General features: G+C 33.6%; 3 protein-coding genes across 3 annotated transcripts; 2 read left to right on the top strand and 1 right to left on the bottom strand.

The window, feature by feature from the left end:
• Positions 1-664: 664 nt before the first annotated feature.
• Positions 665-5047, bottom strand: LOC140977021 (phosphoinositide phospholipase C 2-like). The gene is made up of 9 exons (XM_073441540.1): positions 4695-5047; positions 3565-3761; positions 3260-3395; positions 2945-3184; positions 2629-2861; positions 2243-2360; positions 1950-2102; positions 1761-1847; positions 665-1132 (listed from the first exon to the last, which is right to left on the bottom strand). Exons 1-9 carry the CDS (start codon positions 5001-5003, stop codon positions 839-841), a joined length of 1767 nt encoding a protein of 588 aa, XP_073297641.1. The 5' UTR covers positions 5004-5047; the 3' UTR covers positions 665-838.
• Positions 5048-8671: 3624 nt separating this feature from the next.
• Positions 8672-10330, top strand: LOC140977832 (uncharacterized). Its single transcript, XM_073442565.1, has 4 exons — positions 8672-9094; positions 9191-9465; positions 9936-10168; positions 10206-10330. Exons 1-3 carry the CDS (start codon positions 8794-8796, stop codon positions 10044-10046), a joined length of 687 nt encoding a protein of 228 aa, XP_073298666.1. The 5' UTR covers positions 8672-8793; the 3' UTR covers positions 10047-10168; positions 10206-10330.
• Positions 10331-13791: 3461 nt separating this feature from the next.
• Positions 13792-18022, top strand: LOC140977020 (uncharacterized). The gene is made up of 5 exons (XM_073441538.1): positions 13792-14439; positions 14770-14887; positions 15535-15649; positions 16153-17205; positions 17454-18022. The coding sequence occupies exons 1-5, from the start codon at positions 14277-14279 to the stop codon at positions 17697-17699; spliced, it is 1695 nt and encodes a 564-aa protein (XP_073297639.1). The 5' UTR covers positions 13792-14276; the 3' UTR covers positions 17700-18022.
• The last annotated feature ends 4507 nt before the right edge of the window (positions 18023-22529 follow it).

Below are 22529 nucleotides of genomic sequence, written 5' to 3'. Positions count from 1 at the left end.
AAAAGAAACTGTACATCTGTCCACGTTAACATTTTATGTCACTCACTAAACAGAAAAATGTTGACACACGTCGAGCAAAATAATAAATAAAATAACTTCTGTCCCGACAACAACAAAACAATAAACGAATTGGTTTTCGTTTCCATGAAATTTTACTATCTCCCGTACTTGTATTTCTAGCACAATTATCGAACCTGAATAATTAAGAGATTTTGATGTATATGTAATGGACAAACAAGGAAAATCGTGTTCTAAAACGATGAGTCATCTTTCTTCCTCTCGAGCTGAAAGAGAACGTACTTAAATGAGTTTCGATTCTAAAACGGTGGGTTCCTTTGGTTTGGAATTACTTTTTCTTCTCTCCTCTTCTATCTTCCTCTTTTTTTTATTTATTTCTTTATCTTCCTATCATTTAATTTGTCAAAAATCTTTCCAAAATTTTTGATCTTACATTTTTGTTTTAAACATAGCTTGTGTCTGTCTAAATACTTAAATTCATGTTTCGTGAATAAAGTCTCTCCCGTGGCCGATGGAAGAAGCACAAAAAACAGATGGGAACTTGCTTTAATTAGGCTAAAATTTATACATCTGCCAAAACAAGGAAAGGTTCATACCTTTGAACTATGACAATTACATAAAGTTCATGCCTCGAGAATAATATAACGAACGAGCAGCCACCAAATTCATTTATTATTTATAAATTTCTGAAAGAAGAATGTTTTTACACTTGTGGTGTACAATCAATGCTCTATATACACACAATATCATGCGTATGCATTACTGGCCAATGTCAAGTAAGAGATATATATAACAAATGTGAAAAGGAGGAATACTTGGATCAAACAAATTCAAATCGCATAAGAAGCTTCACAGAATTGTACTTGTCCCCCTTCCGAGAATGAAGTGGAACTGCTCGAATGCCTTTTCTCAACTCCGATATGGGAAGGCATGTTTGGCCTCCAAAGTCATCCTTCTCAGACGTATCATGCTCGTGAACTTCAATACGAAGGAGTGCTAGTTCAGGAACTGTTAATGGGAACTCAAACACCTCATCCCAATTTGGTATCCAGTTGTCTTCAAGAATCTTTGTTTCCTTCATGATGGTATCTGCCGGAACTCCGGCAATTCCTATCTGGGGATAAGCAAATGTAACAAATTCAGACCATGTGGTGTGCTATGCATATGCATCTGAGTTAATTAAATGTGATAGTAAAATCGGTTCCAATGAATGCTATCAGAATTAAGGCGACAAGTTCGATTAAAGATGAATACATGTGACAATTCTTCGATAAATGATTATTATTATTATTATTACTTTTTAATCATAAAACCCACATATTGATAAGGGATTATTATGCAATTGCATTTGTGGCGAGACTAGGGGTGGGTCAAAGTGTTTAGCAAAATAGGCCACCAAAGGGGAGCTCATCCATGGGTCGAGACCCAAATCACAATATTTTTTTTTTTGGAATTATATAGTTATCACAAACTACAAATTTAAGTGGAGAGATTAGCTGTCAATCTTATCTCAAGATAACATGTAAACGCTACAGGATGTTTTTTTCCTCGTGTCTTATTTGAGGCATCTAAACACATGCAGAGTCATAGAAAGAAAATAACCACTAAACAGGGACATAGTCTAACTGATTGGAAGAGAATGTTAAACAAAAGAGTCAATAAGATTCATTAAATGCTTAATTTGTAGAACCAGTCAAACTATGGAACTAGAACTTAATAAACTTGCAAAATGTATCACTTACCCTTGCATAGAAATCTGGAGGAGAATAAGCATCGAAATGTGTATGACGGAAGTCATAATACCATCCTTCACCCATATACAGTCTCACCTGTTCAACATAAAGGATGATTGGACAAAATATGAAGTTTAAATAAAGCTCCAGTCTTTGAAGTGTTGTGGGATATTTTTTGGGAAGAAGCCTGAATACTACCTTCAAAGTTGCTTTGACTGACAATTTTACATCTGGATCAAAGACCTCACCATGTGAGCCATCCTTCAATAAAAATTCTGGTTTTTTAATGTATCCGCAACTACCGTTGGCTCTGAACATTCCATGCATCAACCAAAGTGATTTTCCATACCCCTGTTCGAATACAAGAAGATACATTTTAGACCCTGGATTATCTAATGAACGAATACGCACCAAGTGAAGAAAGCCTTGATAGTATCATTTGATTAAACATTTTTGTGTCCTCAACTTTCTCAATGTCATAATGCTCTGACCTGCATGTTAAATGCAACCAATTGAGCTCCATGCAACCATCCGATAAACGGATTGTAATTGGATGAATCAAAACGTACACCTTTTGGGTATATTCTCAGTAAATTCCTCCGGGTAAACCTGCAGAAAACGAAGCATAATCCGAGTAATGAACGAAGATCAAAACCTAACGGATCAAGCTAAAATTGATTCAAGTAACAAATTAGAAGACGAGGAATCAAAATGGACCAAACTAATTGAGCTAATTACTTGATCATGGGTAGGTTAACTATATTAACTATCAGTTAGGGCCTAACTAATATTGACAGGACTCAAGTTTATTTATTTATTGTTTTCATACTATTTCTTAGGTAGTACAAAAGATCAAACGTAAGCTGTATTAACATACCTCACAATATCTTTTCCATAAGTTATAACGGCCTTTTCAAGCTCTTGTTCGCTCAAGCTAAGACGTCTCACTTTATCATGATCGACCCTTAGCCACTCCTGCATTCCACCCTTCTCCTTCCCAGCATGAATAGCAATCAACCGTTTATATTCTGGTGCTGCCTTTTGCTGAGACTTATGATACTCATCGTCGTCTTCATCTTCTTCATCAACATCTTCGTCTAAATCACGATCCTATAGGAGAAAGCGTAGATAATTCAAAACTGGATAAATTAACTGAACTCAAATGACATTAGTTGTGAAGTTTAACCATATACCTTATTACTATCCAATTTGGCTTTAAAGCTTTCAACATCTTTTCCCCGAGCTTCGGTAGCTGAATTTCTTTCATTCTTGGAGTCACTCTCTTTTGATTCAAGAACTTTGGCTTTTAAGTATTCTTTGGGTGGTTTGGTTGATAAAATAACCCTTTTCTTTAGAGATTCTGGTGAGGGAAACTCTCTTAAGCTTTCTGGACCAGGGGAAAACAGCATGTCTCCAAATGTTTGGGTGATCATCTAGATTCCATCAATAGAACAGTAGTTACGACATTTCTGGCACTCTTCATGATGCTATAGAGTCAATTTACATACCTCAGCCACTTTTGCCTGAAGGTCCGTGGTGAGATGATCCTCAAGCGTTATTATGACAGGATATTCAGATGCAGTAAAAGCATGTTCCTTGATTGATCTCAAACATTTTATGAGTTGAACAGGGGTGGTCAATGTCCTACACGCACAAAAAATAAGGAGAAATTCCAAGAAACCGGTAAGAGAGAGAGAGAAAATGTTGTGTGACATAATTTTTGGCATGATAAAATAGTAAATCATGAATAAGAAATCAAAGCAATTTAAAGTCATCGATAATAAATTAAATGGAAGTGCAAATAGCTGCATACCTCCCATGCAGAACATCCACATCGTCTCCAGCGGAACTAGGCCATATGTCCAATTCAATAACTCTAACGCCTCTTTGCAGTGCATTTATGATCGGAACGTCACTGCAGTCACTACTTAATTGATTCCCTGTTAGATAAGAATTGTGGCCGGTGTATATGAAGTAGTGAGACAACGGTGCATTCATGTCATGATGAACCTGGAAAGGAAACAGTTTTAGAAAACTCGCATTTCCATCTAAGCCCACAATCAAGGAAATGACTTGTATCAAAACCTCGGATACAGCTGTCAGGCGTCAGCCATTGAAAGGCATGAAATAAAGCAAAGTAACAGAAAAGCAATTACACTGCTCTTCTGTTAATCAGGAAATAAATTCTTTTCACGCATTGGGGAATGCCCAAAATCTTCATAACGGCATCCCAAGCTCCGGGAAGTAAAAAAAATGAAGAAACGTGAGTGGAAAATTCAAAACGCGTTTCAAGAAAAACATTGAAATGATAGGCTAGTGGAAACAGGTTGATGTCTAGACCTTATTTCCCAGAATTCCCCAGGAACCCCTGAACTTACCCTCACGCCTTTCAGGTAAAATCAGAGCCTTTTGTTGTTAGGATTTCAGTCCGAAGTTGCAATTATCTTGGCAGAGGGAGTGAGGTGATATCACCATCTGGCTTTAATAAATTTTTTTTAAATGAAAATCTCACATCCGAAATATTTGTTACCGCTCTCATTGAACCTCAACTATATTCTTTACTGCTTATGAGATATCGATCAAACATCAAACTTTTTTCTTGCTGCAGGAGCAGTTTCTGATTACATGAATTTTTCCTAGAGTAATTTAGCAAATGAAATGAAATTGACAATGCACATAGATGTTAGAGTTTTTCTTCTTTCAAATTTTGATTTGGTGTATAATCTTATGATAGAGTTTTTGTGTTCATCTAAATTATTAGAAGTCACTTCTCTATCAGTGTGACTACGAGGGGCTGTATTACGTATTACAGACAGTAAAATTTCCATGCAGGGTATCCAAAATATAACAATAATTTTGATCTCTAAAGATTTTGAAATAGGAAGCATTAATCTGCTAAGAAATGGTTGACAACACGCGTCAAAAAAAGGTCAGAAAAGTTACCCCCGATTTGACACTGATCGGCGGATTAGCGTTCCCGAACAAGTACTTGAAGAAGGCCTCGAGATTCATCCCCCGGCGATGAAACACGTTGAAATGTCTCGTCTCGTTTATTACATCCTTCGCATCCTCCGTCGTTGCATTCTCCTCTCTCTGCACCTCCACGAGAAACCGCCGCAGATGATCCACGCTCATCACCCCATTCTCGGAGTACTCGTCGAAAATCTCCTTGATGTCCGCCGGTGCTTCTGCAGCAGCCAGACGGAACCTTCTCCGGAAGCAGAAGCAGATTCTGTAATACTGCTTCGACATCGATGAATTCTGATCAATTTGGAGCAAAATATATATGCCGACTATGAATATATAGGGAAAAAAAAGGAATGATGCATTGCTTGTGTCAGGGTTAAAGCGGGGAATATATGAAGAATGTTGATTTGGCGGCGAACACAATGGACATCGGGTTGATTCGATGATCCAATCCATACGGGTCAAATAGAATTTTTCTCCTTCTCCCGCATGAAAATTAACGGACAACTTGAAAAATCCACATTATAATTGAATTAATACAAAAATTCTCATGAAACAGTCTCACATATCAGTTTTATAGAACATATATTTTATTTGGGTCACTCATGAAAAATATCACTTTTTTTGCTGAAATATTACTTTAAATATGAGTAGAGTTGACTAATTTCACATATAAAAATACGTGAAACTATCTCTCAATAAACCTACTGGATCACCATCAACTATCATGGATGCGTTTAATTGTTTCACCATCAACAATCATGAGTACTCTCCAATTGCATTGAACAATGTGGTACAAATTCATATATTAAGTCAAATCATGGTTGGAAAAAACGAGAACGGAACGGTCGGAACGGGCGTTCTGAAACCGGAACGCAAGCAACCTTGACGAAGTTCCGGGGTGTGTAGGTTGATGGCTTGTATCGGCGTTTCATATACCGAAAACGGGGATTTAACGGCGGAACGGAACGGGACACGCGGAACGACACGAAAACTAAGTTAATTATTAAATATTTCTATTTTAATTTATGTTAAATAATTTGTAACATCACTTTATATAAGATTTGATGCTTATTATTAGTCCATCACTCTAAATTGATTCAAATTTTTGCGAACTTATATATATCCAATCGAAAATATTTTAAAGTTTTAATTAATTACATACAAATAATTTTTAATAGTATATTTAATTTTTGATATGGTTGGAAATATTTTAAATATAATGACGATATAAATTGTGTTCAATAAATTGTTAATAAAATTTTAAAATATTTTAATTTCTTATTTACATCAAATAATCTATTTAAATGATATTTATTTTAATTTTCATATTTCTAAATATTTTCCAAATTTTTTAATTTTTATATATTTATAATATTTTTTTAAAAATATCCGTTCCGCGAAATTTCATTGTAATTGGAACGGTAGCATCGGTTCCGATCTCCGCGACTGCGACAGCGAACCATGAGTCAAATTGCGTATGCTGCCTGAAATTTACCACTTCTGTCCTTTTTGACGTAGGTTATTCTCCGACATGCATGTTTCTTTTTTTTTTTTTTTGTGAATAAAAATACCTGAAAGTTTATATTTAGAACACGTTTTTTAGTAAAAAGAAATAACTTAGGCAAAAACTTAAGAGTATTATTTTTTATTGTGAATATAATTAGGGTTGACTCGTCTGATAAAGATTCTTGAGATCGTCTCACAAGATACTCACTCTATAACTTATTATTTTTTAGGCTCTTTCTATTTATTATTTTTTCCTATTCGATCGAGTTTTTTACACTTGGAGAAACTTGTAAGTTGAAGCCCGCTAGCAGGCCGAGTTCGTGGGCTGTAGCCTATATGTCGCTCTCAACCACTGGACGTCGTGTTTATTTGCCCTCATTTTTTTATTTTTATTTTTTTAAGATTTTGGTTGAGAAATTCTGAATTATTCAAAAAAATATTGGCTTTCCAATATTGACGTATGATGATCGGTGGCGGCTACAAGACAAGTAGTCCTTTGACTTGATAAAGGCTTGAAAGTGAATTTGAAAATTCATAAATTTTAATTATAATTTTATTGTTAATAATATAACAAATTTTAAATACAAATGTTACTCCTTTAAACATAATTTAATTTAATTATATAAAGTAGGACTAATTTTGTAGTTCTTATTTTTTACCTTATATCAGAATTGAAAAATTATATAGTTGGAATTAATACAAATGGGCAGTCATGAATTAGGAATGAGATTATTATCGGGTGAATTTGACAATTCATTTTAATTAATATGAAACATTATATAAACATACAAAATGAATTTGAAGCTCATTGTCTTGTTTATCTAAAACAATAAAAATATTTTTGAATATATTTGAAATTTATCAATCAAAATTCAACATCAATTTCGGTTCAAAAACATAATTATAAAAAACAAGATCAGGGACTTATAATCAGGACAAAATTTAAGGAATATATGGATTTAAGTAGCTAGTTTTGTAGATGAATATAAAATAAGATCGAGTACATGTACATGGGTCATTTTCTACATCTGATTAATTTTTTTATTGCGCAATAGAAAATGTACGTACTTAGTTTTTTACGTATGAAATATTACTTATCATTTATAAAATAAAAAAACATAAAATATTATACTAATTAAATAATAATAATAATAATTAATAAAAAAAAAGGTGTGTTATTTTGTGGGGGAGCTGGCTCAAACCATTATAAACGATCATTGCAACTACCTAAGTAAATTGGCCACATGATAGGATTATTAATCTCCAAATACTTTTAATTGGAGACTAAGTGTGAGACGGTCTTATGAATATATATTTGTGAGTGAGTCGATCTGATTTATATTTGCAATGAAAATTAATAGTTTTGATATAAAATTAATATTTTCTATAAATCAGGCCGAATCGAAAATTTGTCTCACAAAATTGATACGTGAAACTGTTTCATAAGAGTTTTTATGTTAATGTCAACAATCAAATTTTCAATTAATTAACTCTAAAGAATTATAAATATTAAATAGATGTCAATAAAGAAGGTTCTTATGTTAAAAATTTCATATGTATCATGTGCTCATCCGGGTCGGTTCCACCAAACCAGTTTTTTTTAGAATTAAAAATAATATATTTACTTATGACTAATGCCAATAATCAATCATACATAGATGCTCTGTATGTATACAATTCTTTTGCAGAATTTTTAGTTCCAAGTTTCTTATATATATATATAAAAAAGTGATATTATAATTAGATAGTAAGTCTCATGTGAGACGGTCTCACGAATTTTTATATGTGAGACGGGTCAACCTACTGATATTCACAATAAAAAAGTAATATTCTTAGCATAAAAAGTAATATTTTTTCATGGATGACCCAAATAAGAGGTTCGACCCACGAAATTGATCCGTGAGATCTCACAAGAGTTTTTGTATTATAATTAAAGTTAAAACTTTTCCGTACACCATTTTTTTTAAAATTAATTAAAATAATTATTCAAGTAAAATAGTCTTTGTTATTTTCAATATTTAGTATTATGTCGAAGAGCATAAAGTCGACGTTATATTCAACAAGCTTTAATAAGTCAATTTTTTTAACCTAAAAATTTGGTAATATTCCTATGCGATGTAAAAATAAATGAATGAAATATATTTGATTTAAGACACTTGATATCATGTATTCTTAAAAAGCTCAGATTTATGTTTTTTTCTTTTTTAATTCATAGGTTTAAATTATGAGAGAGCAGTCATAACTGATAATCATGCAAAATAGTCTAGTTTTGAGAAAATATAACTTTACAAAATTTAGTAAAATGTTATATAAATTCAAGATATTTTAATTTAACTTGATGAATTAATTAAGTTTATGCCTCCTCGATTTGACCAATATAAGCCTTAGCCGGAGGCGTGTAAAGTTCCAATTTCCAAGTATTGAAGTCAAAAGTACTATTTAGAACCTTCTTCCACCCCGTTTTGCGATCTCCTTCCACACTCTTTCTTCCTCATTTCCCTTCTTTTATAATCCCTCTGTTTTCTCGCGCAGAAATTCTCCAACCGAAAGAGTATTGAAATCTGTAATGGGGTTCTTGAAAGAAGAAAAAGGTTTAAAGAAATTAGCATTTCTTTTTGTTCCAAGATGGATGAAGACTTTGTTCTTCTTGATCACTATGTTGGTTTCGTTACTCTTATTTTCAGTCCCAATTCTCTTGATAATCGCCGACGTACTCCTTCCCGCCGCTCTGTTTTCCGCTTCTATTCAGCCACCGCCGCCTTCTTTCACTCTGCAAACCCTTTTGGTTCATTTGAATAAGTACGACTTTCGCCTCTCCCTCATAGATATTCCGCTCGTCTCCATTGCTCGATCGGCTATCATTTTATGTAAGTTTATATCTTGTTTACTCACACAATGTTGTTAAACGGGGCGAGCGACAATGAAAGCAAGCTGATCAATTTGTCTTTTGTCGATCTTTTTAGGTGTTTATAGTTTCTGCGACGGTCCGCGGTTGTCAAGATGGCCGTACTTGGGCGTCGCCACCGTCTGCTCTGCGGCGTCGTTGGTGTTTGTGTCATTGAAGGGCTCCTACGTATTGATGAACGGCAGGTATTCAAGCGGCGCATATGCTAAAGCAACGGAGTTGGGTTTATTCATTTCGTCTTTAGGATTGGCCATTGGGCACGTAGCAGTGGCGTACAGGACCAATTGCAGGGAGCGAAGAAAATTGCTTGTTTACAAAATTGACATTGAAGCTGTAAGTCACCAGCTTCTTACCCTAGCCTCATGAATTTCAAATAAATTTTTATATTTTTTAATTTATAGAAATACGATTATAAACTTTAAATTCATTTGTTATTTATTTATATAATATTTCATGATAATCAAATTTCAAATTCAATTAATAATATCATCTGAAATTCATGTTAATTCTTCTTTATACTAATATATAATAAGTGAATAAGTATTAAATCGATTTAAGATTTGAGATATTATTTCGTACGATAAAAATTAACTCTTGAGTTAATAATCCTAGTTCACATTGATCACCAATATTCTTTATTAATTTTCAACTCTAAATGGATTTGGCTGCCTATCTAGATTCTAGAACCCATTCAAAACAACATTGTTATTTAATAATAATACCTAATTTGACATGTATAGTTATTTTGTTTGGCCTTCGACCATTTCTAACTCACCTGATGTATGCCACATGCATTGCGACAGGTATCAGCTTGCAAGAATGGGTTTCCTAGATATCATCAAAAAATACTTCTACAACCAAACAAATACTCATATCAACAACTGAAACCAAGTCAAACTCGAAATCATGGATAAGGGACGAATATAATCCGTAGGCAGGGACGCATTATATATCAGTTAGCCGATCGAAAATGCACGCATGAAAGTCAAAGATGTAGAGATCACGTAGAAAGAAGCTAATTGCAAATAGATATACCGTATTGTATTGTTTCGAGAAAGATGCTCGGTAATTAGATCGAGAATTGCTGCAGGTGTTCTCAAAAAATTGTTTGAGGTTGTGCTACCGCAGGGTTCTTATTACAAAAAAATTGTTTTTTTTTTTTTTTTAATTTGTAAGTGTATGCCATGTTAGTGATAAATATTTTTTTTTATTATATTATGGCATGTTATTATTTTTTTGGCACTGTTTGACTCTTTAAATAAAATAAAGGAACGGCATTTAATTTGTTTTCCGACAAATAATTATTTTGTAGGCTGAATAATGTAATGGCATAATTACACAGTACTTTCTCTCTCAAATAGCAAACAAGTAGAAAATTGTGAAATATATATATTTTTAATTACGTGAGAATATGTAGTTGTTATTTTTCGTTGCACAGTGAGTAAAGCTTGGGTTAATGGAGTAGCCTACAAACCACGCTAGTCAGTAAATTGCACTGGGCAAATGTTAGGTTATAAACTCAAGAGCGATACTATCCCAAAAGATTTGTCTAATGAGTGATATACTCTAATGAGCTTATAAACTACTTTTTATTAGTTTTGATATTCAATGTTGGACATTTGTAATAACAAGTCAATTGCGACATGTTTTTCTGCAAAAAAATGTTGATAAAGAAAATCAAACTTCTAACCGTTGCTCAAACACCATCCACTCTATCTACTAAAACAACCACCTCAGACATTGTGATCATTATTTGATTTGGAGTTTTTATCAATATTAATAATTTAATTGTGTTTTATTCGATAAAAAAAATAGAAATGGAATAGAGACGAATATTTTGAAAGAGTATATACACATTTAGCGTATCCCAAATTTTCAAAATTAATTTCGGTTGCATGAGAAAATGGTGAATAAAACTATGTCAAATGAAACCAAATTAGGGAGAAACTCTTTCAACGTGGGGTAATAGCAAATAAGGTACATAAATCTTAATTATGTAATTTTTCATGATATTAAAGATACTGATGAATAATGAAGTCCAACTGCCACATGCAATCGAAGCTGGTTTTGGTGACATATATTTAACTTTGTTTTCTAACAGAAATATTCTTAGTTCATTTCTAGACGATAATTATCATTTTTTTCCTCAAAAAGACAGGAAAAACGATGTTTCTACAATAAGGATCAAGCAATAGATATGTCCACACACACACACACACACACACACACACACACACACACACACACACACATATATATATATATATCCGAACTCAAAAGCGTGATTCATGCACTGAGTAAGGATTGGGGTCTGCTTAGGCTCCACAAAATATTCGTTTTCCACTTGTCTTGACACAACTATGCTAGGCTGGAGTGCTATGGATAACATGGTTAGGGGACTTTAGACAACGAGGAATGTGCATGCATCATCTCCAATCAGTTTAAAGGATTGTTTACAACCTTTAAATCAAAGTGATTATGGATTTGTCTTTCACATATTACTAAATTCTAATATTTCGATCTGCGTTAAGAGATTATTAGGAATCCAAATAGATTAAATATTCATCTACTTTTGAGCTAACTTTTGGTGTTGAATTATTAGGTTCAACTATGAAATTTAACACTATGTGTTGGACTGCCTTATATATGGGTCACCCGATAGTGTCTTGTAAAATGTCAAACTCAAATTATTCGTTTCTGGACGTGAGTGATGTGCTAAATGTCCCACATCAGCTGGATTAAGTCTTTGAGAGTTGTATATATGTATTTGGACAATTCTTCCCATTGAGTTAGTTTCTGAGCTTGATGTTTTAGTGCTATGATAAAAAAAACAAAACCACAAAATTAGGTACTCTCGAGATACCATTATAAAAAAAAATAGGGTAGTTTGCAAGAATCTCTTACAGCTGAATTAAGTTCGTAGGCTGTTTTTGTGACAAATAAAATCAAGAAATTTAACATCTAGTCCCCTTACTGATGATTATTTCAATTTTAGTCCATCAAAGTTCAATCGTTGTATCTGTACGTTAAAAATAACATCTTGGTCTTGTATGTTTTTTGAAAAACAAAAACACTTGTAATCAGGGGCGGAGGTAGCTGCTCTTGTACCCGGGCTTTAGCCCGAGTGGTCCAGATTTTTTAAAAAAATTTATATGTAAATTTTTGATAAATTTTATATTAGCCGGATAGATCAATTTAAAATATTAAAATATGTTAGAGTTTAAAATTCTAGCCCGGGTAGTGCCAGATTCCTGGCTCCGCACTTGTAATTTTTTGGGTATAATAGTGTCAAATAATTAAAAGAAAATTCTGTTTATCAGAATGAGGAATTGTATTTGGGCTAAGTACTCTTATTACCACTAAAAGGCCGCCTAATTGACAGCGGGCCAGATATCGGGCTCTGTGGAAACGATAATTAGGTGGCCCAAGAGACACAATAAAACCCAAATTCGCCCGACGCCCATAAAAATTATATTTTTAAATATTATTTTATAATAATCAATTTTTGCTGGTTGCTATCTGGATTCACAAATGGGTGAAAAATCGCCGTTGGGTGGTGGCATCATTGATTAAGTGGAAATGTTGGTTCATATGAGTTTTAAGTGGGATTGTTGTGTTAGGTAAGCAATACCTTGGACGAGTATTTCAATTCAGGTCATCTCTGACTTTATCTCATTTGAACTTGATGTAAAAACTCTGATTACGGTTGCTAGTGATTGAGGTGTGAAACTTGGTGTAATTTAAATTCTCGTAGCATCAAAATGTTAACTCAAATCTTTGTACAAGTTCAACAGTAGAATTCAACTTGACATGGAAATATTACTCTTTTAGACGAGTCCGGTTTTTGAGTTTCTTCTATTTTTTAAGCCATCTTTCCTTCAATCTATCCCACTCCGAGCAAGGGTGAGAAGGGATATTTTCTACTACCCCCGCATAGCACATAAGAGTAATTTAACGTTTAAATTCTTTGTGCCGTTCACATTTCATACAAGGTAAAAACTTATCAACCCCTGTTCTCCATTCCTTTCTATACAAAATAATAAAAGAAAAAAACTATTAAGCAAAATCCCTTTGCATATTTAATCAATTCCAATTATATAATTTTGATATATATTGCATTTTTTTTTAAAAAAAATCAAATGCACGTTCTCAAACCAAGTCTATGGATCCGAATGTAATTTCGATAATAAAGTGATAGATTTCAAATACACCGAACATATGTGATTAGAAATTCATCTTTCAAATTATTATCACAATCTCAACTTTGAACCAAATTTATCAATCTGAACACAATCACAAGGTTTTAAACAACGCCAGATCCACTAAATATTCAATTTTAAAAATCTGTTTCCAAGAGTAAGACAAACACGATTTACTCATGCGAAACAAATCGCATTAAAAAACAAAGCACTTTACCCCTCTTCAGCTAAATGTCAAGTTCTGGAAAAAGACTTGACTTAAAAGTCGCACTTGTATGTGCATAAATAATATTCAATTATTTTAGTGCCACAAATGAAAATACCAATAGTTTAAGGCGCTGATTGCAAATACACAATAATCACCTGAACGTTAAAAAACACACCCAATCCGGTAGGGGCAGTCTCGTAATTTTAAGCTCCTCAGCTGCCCCGAAACAATTATTATCGGGTAACGTAACTTGAAAGAGAAGACAAAGAGGAGAAAACAATTAAATAAAACCCTTTGATTTCCCGTTATATCCCCCGTGTTTCATCGAAATTCCGACCGCAGCCACCGTTTCCTTCTCGAGATTCATTATTTTTTATCCCCTTCTTACGAAATCTTACGTTTCTGCTCCATTTCCCCCTTCCTTCTTGCTTGCATTCAAATGCATTCATGTTTTGAAAACTGCATGTTGTATCGTGTTAGCAACTCCATATATGGGGGAGAAGGTGTAAGTAATGGTATTTTAAGGCAAGAATTTGAAATGTGGGTCTCTTTCAGCTGGGTTTTGTTCCTGGTTGTTTGAGGGGCTAAAGCTTGTATTTTGATCTGTAACAATGGCGGCTTCGTTTTGTTAGGAAGAACGAGAGGCTGGGTTCTTTTTTTTGAGATGGGAAATGGTAGAATGTCGATGAGCCGTTAGGGTTTTTAACCGTTCGTGTGGCTTTTCTTTTTATTTTGTGATGAATCGGAGTTTTAGGGCGCCGGAGAGGGGGAAAATGGGAAGCCTGAGGATGAAAGATAATAAAGACGAGGATTTGGCATTGTTTCGGGAAATGCGGAAGCGAGATAAGGATCGGAATAATCTTTTTTTTCAGAACTCCGACGACTTGGATTCTTCAATGGGTATTGCTGAAACTAATTTTCTGACCAATTTTTTTGCTATCTTTTACGTGTTGACAATCTTCGAATTTTTTACTTCATTTTCTTGGAACTGAGATACAAATCATACAATTGTTGCTTGGTTGTATTAAGTTAGTTGATAATTGTTTGATTAGAATTTGGAAATGCGGAACGTGTCATCTATCCTGTATTTCGTGCGGCACTGGTTTGGTATTTTTTTCGTGGAATTGAATGCAGTTTCAAGACTGGATTGCATTAGTTAATTACTATATCAAACTTGAGCTTTCAATTTGAGTAGTCCTTAAAGATTTTCATTTGTATTCTTGTTTACAGAAATGGTGTCTGGTGGTTCACCATTATTTAATATATCATCGGCTACCCCTGCACCTGTGAGGAAGACAGGCAGTGATGATTTTCTCAATTCGGACAATGATAAAAATGATTATGAATGGTAATTCTGTGCTTCTTTATGTATTCTGACTTGTGTTGATTTGGACTGCGCGTGTTTAAAATTTATTATGTGATTGTTCTCAGAGGTGAATTTTGTATAAAAAGTGCTGAAACAAATCATTCACTGGCTTTATGGAGTGTTTCTTTAGAGTTAAAGCTTAAGAAATTTCTCTTGTGATCTTTATTGATTTACCTTTGAAAGATTAATGATCACTATTGCAATGGGCATATTTTATTTCTCAGTTTGGTACGACTGCCGTAACAATTTCTTTTTCTTTTAAGTTTGTAATCCTAAGCATAAATCTAGTTGTCACTCTACCATGTTTCTGCTCAAGTGATGTGATTAAAATCTGTATAAAGTGGAAAATCATATCTCTAGCTGATACATATCTGGGACCAATCTTGGGCCAAAGATACGCCACAGATTCAGCACAGTTTCGTATTTGGGACCAAACCGACCAACCTGGTGCATCTGAGTCTGTTTTGCTGTTTCTGTTGGATGAATGCTTGATTATAAGACACATCTGTCAAATTTACCAATAGGCTTGGGATCCATTTACATTAGAATTATTGAATGGAATTTCAATTCGTTTTCATTTCATCATCATTCATTCCTCAACACCGTAAAATAATTTCTTATGTTCTCAGGCTTTTAACACCTCCTGGTACTCCTCTTTTTCCTTCGCTGGAAATGGAATCTCATAAAACTGTTATGAGTCAGCTGGGAGCTCCAAAAGTTAATCCTACCGCACTGAAGTCTAGAGTAAGATTATATTATATATGTTTTCCTTTCCTTTCCTTTCGATGTTTTTTTTTTTTTGGGTTTAGATTAATAGAATATACAGTATTTCAAACTGGCAGGAAATATGAAATTCATAGAACACCTTTTTTTCATATTCATTTAGCAAAATTAGCTGAAATCTTTGGAATTTTTTTTATTAGTGTTTAAATTGCTGAGAAATTAATGTTGAATTGGATGTATGAACATAATCTTTGAAAAGTATTTTTGACTTCTAGTTCTTTCATCTTTGAAATTATCAGGAAGGGAAAATTGAATGATATGAATTCACATGAATTTATCTCGAGAACTCTCTCTGGATTTCTTCCTCCTAATATTTGAAATTGTTAGCTAGTTGCTACACGGAAGGAAACAGTAGTATTGCTGATCTGCTATAATCTTAAAAGAGCTTGAATTTACTTTGAGATATATCTATTAACTTAAAAAAAGACTGATTTTGTTATCCAAATTCTTTTCCATGGCTGAAGCTGGCAAATCCCCAGCCCGAGTCTTCTGCAAGGAGCAATTTATCTTCCAGACAGCTAACTTCCTCTCCTGGATTGAATACCTCTACTGGAGGACTCCGCAGACCATCTTCTTCTGGGGGTCCTGGATCAAGACCTGTCACTCCCACGGGACGTCAAACTGTTAATTCGCAATCTAGATCCACCTCGATAGTATCAATGAGACCATCGTCAGCCACATCGACTAAATCAACCTCAACTTCATCATCTAAAATAACATCAACCACATCGAAACCTTCAAGATCTGCAACACCTACTTCTCGTCCTGCCTTACCCTCGATGAAACCTGTTGCGCCTCCAAGATCTGTAACCCCTACGTCAAGGTCTACCATAAGATCTTCGACACCAACAAGTCGATCCTCTATACCTGCATCCGATTCCATTCCTAGGGCCGCAACTCCAACTCGTAGGGCAATGACAGGTTCAAGCGTGACAAGCTCGACTGCCATTTCTGTTAAGTCGTTAACTTCTTCTCCTTCGGTTTCCAAGCCCGCTTCTAATTCAGAGAAAAATCTGGCGCCCCTGCGGTCAAGTTCTCCTATTACGCGACCAAAACCATGGAAGCCTTCAGATATGCCTGGATTCTCCCTTGATGCCCCTCCAAATCTAAGGACATCTGTGTCCGACAGGCCTCCATCAGTCACTAGAGGCAGACCTGGAGCACCAAGCTCTCGATCGTCATCCATTGAACCTGCTTCAAATGGAAGAATCAGACGTCAATCGTGTTCTCCAGCTAGAGGACGGCCTCCTAATGGTGTAATTCATAACAGTGGAAGTTCTGTGCCTGTGGCTACCGTAAATCGGTTGCGGGCTAAGGCTAATGACAACGTGAGCCCTGTTCTTATTGGGACCAAAATGGTTGACAGGGTAATAAATATGCGGAAACTAATTCCCCCGAAGCAAGATGACAAACACTCACCCCGCAGCAATGTGTCTGGAAAGTCTGCTTCACCGGACAGTGCAGGCTTTGGAAGAATGCTCTCCAAGAAATCTTTAGATATGGCTATGAGACATATGGTATCTATACTAATCTTATCTTTTGTCCTGCAATAGTCATATAATTTTAGCTATACTAGGCATGGTTTCTTCATCATTCTGCAGATTGCTTTTTATCCTGGCATATGGTTATTGATGCACAGTGTTGATTTTTTAGCTTATCTTTGAAGCATCTAACCAGTGGATTTTTATTATGATTGATAAGAACAATTTTAGAACAATCCTTTGACTTTTTGGAACAATAACTTCTGGTTTCTACTTTTGATTAGGACATAAGGCGAACAATTCCTGGTAATCTACGTCCACTCCCCGCAAGCTCCATGTATAGCATGAGATCTGGTCCAAACAGAGGCAGAACGGCAAGTGTCTCAGATTCCCCTCTTGGTACGAGTAGTAATGCTAGTTCTGAAGTGAGCGTGAACAATAATGCCCTGTGCGTTGATGGAACCGAACCCTATGATGATGTTAGCAGTGGGAAGGGTATGCAATCTCCTGCCAACTTTCTTGGACGTTGATGATCTTGTACACGCATTTGATTCCTAGCCTTTGCTTATGACCGAAAATCTGCTGGAGATATTGATGCTCTTGAGTGAAACTAATCAAAGATAAATCTTATCTGGTCGATGTTAATCTCTATCCATGGTGAGTATTGGTTATGATTGAGATCTTGCATGATTTGTAGGACTGTGTTACATGCTGACAGATTATTTGTGTGGCAGTAGAAGTTACTGAAACTGGAGTATATTATTAACTATTAACCCACCTTTTATTTTGAAATTCTGATCAATATTCTAACTTCTAATCTACTTGTGTTATTTCAGAAATCTATGTTTTTTTTTTCATTGCAGCCTACTAATTAGGATTTTTCCATATTCCTTAAATGGTAAGGCAGCTCTGTAATTTGATCTTGAAAACAAACAATTTTTACAAGTGAGATTAATGATTATCATGTTCAAGTTGATCAGGTCTCGATTTTTTTTTTGTTTAGTTTATTTTTTTTACAAAAAAGACAAAGCTTCAGATTTTCGAATAACTTTTTGTTTTACTCTTATGATTCATTGTTTTTACTACTTTAAAATACCTGTTTTACCCTTTCCTTTCAATAAATATTTTATCATATTGTATTCTTTATATGTTTCGAATAAAAAAATATTTTTAAATTTTAAGTAAAAACTTATTAATTAATTAATTTCTCAAAAGAGAGAGAAAATGCTTTCTCTTATTTTGTCGATATACTTAAGGATATACTTAAGGGTGAGAAAAAATTATTTTAATCCGGTATACGAGATTACCGTATCGAAAAAATGTCGAATTTATCGAATTTTTGGTATACTGAATTTTTCAGTACGGCAACGGTATGCAATTTGAAAATTTCGGTACATACCGAAATATCGAAAAAATATACAAAAATTTTAAAATATATAATATTTTAAAACAATAAATTTATAAAAAATTTAAAATGTAAGGTTTTTTCGGTATAAAACGGTATATACCGATATCGTACCGAAATCTCGATATATCGTATAATTTCGGTATAATCGGTATGTTAGTTATTATATATACCGAAATTTTCGGTATATAATTTCGGTACGGTATCAGTATGAATTTTCTTGTATAGTAATTTTGGGTACGATATACAGTATATAATTTTCGATACGGTATGATATAATATACCACTCCTAAATATACTAACATGATATCGAAAATGTTGGTGAGTTTGGTTAAAGGATGAAAATATTTATATTTTCTAAAAATTTCACCCATAATCTTTCCCAAAACCTGACGAACAAGACCAAATAAACCAATAGCTTTTGCATGATTATTATTTAATAGAAACCATCGTTTCTATTGAATTTATTACATCTATTGTCCTATTCGTTCTGTTTCCTGTCTCTTTCTCGTCTGTGAAGGCAATAAATAAATAATTGAGCCAAACAGAGGCAAAGAAAAAGACTTTGAAATTTGATGAGTTGTACTCCACAAATCAAATTACTTAAAATAAGGTATTACTATTTAATACTGCACAACAAGTTATACGTGTTAGTCATATTTCCTATTTGCAATAATATTTCCTATTCCAAGACTTGAAAATTGCAAAATTTTACTATAAATAGAAAATATATTTTATTGGATATATTTCCTATTTGCAATAATATTTCCTATTCCAAGACTTGAAAATTGCAAAATTTTACTATAAATAGAAAATATATTTTATTGGATATATTTCCTATTTGCAATAATATTTCCTATTCCAAGACTTGAAAATTGCAAAATTTTACTATAAATAGAAAATATATTTTATTGGATATATTTCCTATTTGCAATAATATTTCCTATTCCAAGACTTGAAAAATGCAAAATATTAATACAAATAGAAAGTATATTAAATTTTATTGGATTAAAATAATGTATATTTTATTAATATAACGTTTTGTACCCAATAGAGGTAATACTGGAAAAGTTAGGGGGCTAAGTGCAATAACTTTTCTCCCTTCTGAATTGTTGTCTTGGGCTTATATAAAGAGGAATAGACACGGACAAATTTGAGACCAACATACAAAAAAAAAAATTGCTTTATCCCAGTAAATCGCATTTGGTACCGGATATTTTCTTGGAAGATCAACGAAATATTTGGTAAGGATACTTCTGCTCTTTAATTTGGAGATTTCACCTGAAATTTTCTTTCCTAAAATTCAAACTCACCTGCTTCTGTTCTGGGCAGTCAAATTCAATATTATAAAGAATGCAGCGTAAGATATAGCAGCTGACTGACCAAACCACAGCGCTGGTACGTTGAAAGCTAAGTCCTGTGATTAATTACTGCAACAGTAATAATGCATAGTTTTTGGACAAAGTTTACTACTATCCAAATGACCTAACCGGTCGAGGGCTGGGGAAACGTGAATATGCCATGCCGACTGCCGATACAGCAAGAAATTTCCGTAGGATGAGAAAAGCAATAGAATGAATCGTTTGGATCAGTCAGTCAGGGTAGTATGGTGTTCCAGTCAAACCCGCCCATTTTTCCTCCTAATTTTTTGCTTCAATATGATTGATCGTGTGGATCAGTCAGTTTGTCCAGGAAACTTTGCATTATCACTGTTGTCAGTAATACTCTTCCAGGGCACATTAAACCACACTGGTGCAGCCACTTGCGGAATCTGGTGACCAGGTTTGGGTACTCATTTCTTGCCCAGTTTTCATGATAGAGTAAGATGTGTTTTAAGATAAATATTTCAGTTCAGGTTATTTTTTCTCCAGTTGAGAATGCAGGTTGTCCAAGTTGATTGTCTGCTTCACAAATGCCTGTGAAGGCATCAGCCAGCATTAAATCTGCTATATACTCTTAATTTCAGCACTTTTTCAAATATTTAGCTAGCTATGTTTATATATCTGCTATATATACATGACTTGGACCAAGATGGTTCGATCCACATCTGCTTTCATCATGAAAAATGTATTTAACTACACATTTGATGAATTTGCACCATCTAGCTCAAGTTTTTCTAGCAAAAAGTTACATTATAACTATGACTTCACACGCAAATACGCAAAACATATGTGCATCAGCAGCTAATTAGAGCGCGGCTACACCTAGCACATTTTGACAAGGTAAAACAGGCTGCGGAATATTAGAACTGATCCAGCACACGAGCAAAAACACATCTGATGCACGCATCCGACGGTGTCTTAATTAATAACGTCTGTTATCGCCGATAGCGCCACAGCTTATATCCAATATGCAATAGAAGAATTGGAATCAGGTTCCTCGGTAGATGCAATAACTGACGTACAGAGGACATGGGAACATGAAGTGAAATGCTAGAATTGTTTTGTCAAGCCATTAATCTAATAGGTGAGTGACACATCATCGATGTTCACATAAATATTCACGACGAATGTGCAACATATCAAAACTGTATATATATGTGTGTGTGCGCGCCTTTCCAAAAGGGTTCTTTGTTGAATCTATATATAGTATTAACAAAGCAAGAGGATTGAATAGCAATCAGTAATTTTTTTTCTTAATTCCAAAACTGTCTTTTATACATTTAATTTTAATGAATATTTAATTTTATAGAGTATTTTTTGTAAATGACACTTTAATTTTGGTGAGAATACGTTTAATTTTTAACTTTCACTCCTATTTTAGAGGAGTAAAAACTATTAATTGTTTTTAAAATAATTTGAAATAATGCATCTTTATGTTATTGTTTTTTTTCTAAATATATATGTTCGTTTAGTAATAATAATATTTTTCAATTTAATTTAAATTCTTAAAAATAAAAATCTATAAATTTATAATATATCTACTATTTTACACACATTGGGTAAATTGCATACAACCCCATTGTTCTTAAAATAACTTATAACCCCATTTGAAAAATAAATAGATGGTTAACCCTTTATTTTTTTTAAAAAAAAAAGAAGTTCAAATAACCTCAACTTTGTATTTGTAGATGTACACTCTTTTAATATTTCAAACAATGTATAACTCACATTTTATGTGTTTGAATGTAGGAAAATTATATTGTCATTAAAACCATACAACAAATGTTTTTACTGTTAAAATGTAATAGTTTTCTGCAACATGACACTAAAAAATTATCAAAGAAATAAAATTAAAATACCACAACTTGACTAAAAAAATAAATTGATTTATATTCATTTGTTTTAATTAGATTTTAAATTATATGCTTAAAATATGATGAAAAATTATTTTGTATTCGACAAAGGAGATAGGAATCATATTAATATTTTGGGCCTATGTTTTTTTTTTTAAAAAAGGATTAAACTTCTATTTATTTTCACAAAAGGTTGTACACAATTTACCCTAAAAAATACTAGTGCGCGTGTGTGTGGGTATATTTATACAATTCTATCATGGTAGCTTTTCTAATTTTATTTAGAGTAGGTTTCTTGTTGAGACGGTCTCACGAATATTTATCTGTGAGACGAGTCAACCCTACCGATATTCACAATAAAAAGTAATACTCTTAGCATAAAAAGTAATACTTTTTCATGGATGACCCAAATAAGAGATACGTCTCACAAAATACGACCCGTGAGACCGTCTCACACAAGTTTTTGCTTTTTATTTAAGGTAAACGTAATTAAAAATTTCTCAAAATCAATAGTCAACTCTACGGAAATATGATATATACAAGATTTCCCAGATATAAAAACATCATGAAAATATAGGTCAATAAGAGCGTATAAAGTCGCCGAATCAATTCTGATGCTTTGAATACAATGTTGATTTCATCACTCCATTCATATTTTGTAGTAAATATCATAAATCCTTTTTGAAATATTTCCTTTTTTATTCATAGGGTTGGTGCATG

This window comes from Primulina huaijiensis, chromosome 5 (genome assembly GCF_012295235.1).
Source record: "Primulina huaijiensis isolate GDHJ02 chromosome 5, ASM1229523v2, whole genome shotgun sequence".
Taxonomy (NCBI): domain Eukaryota; kingdom Viridiplantae; phylum Streptophyta; class Magnoliopsida; order Lamiales; family Gesneriaceae; genus Primulina; species Primulina huaijiensis.
Note: the sequence above shows the minus strand (reverse complement) of the source record. Positions and strands in the feature narration are given on the sequence as shown.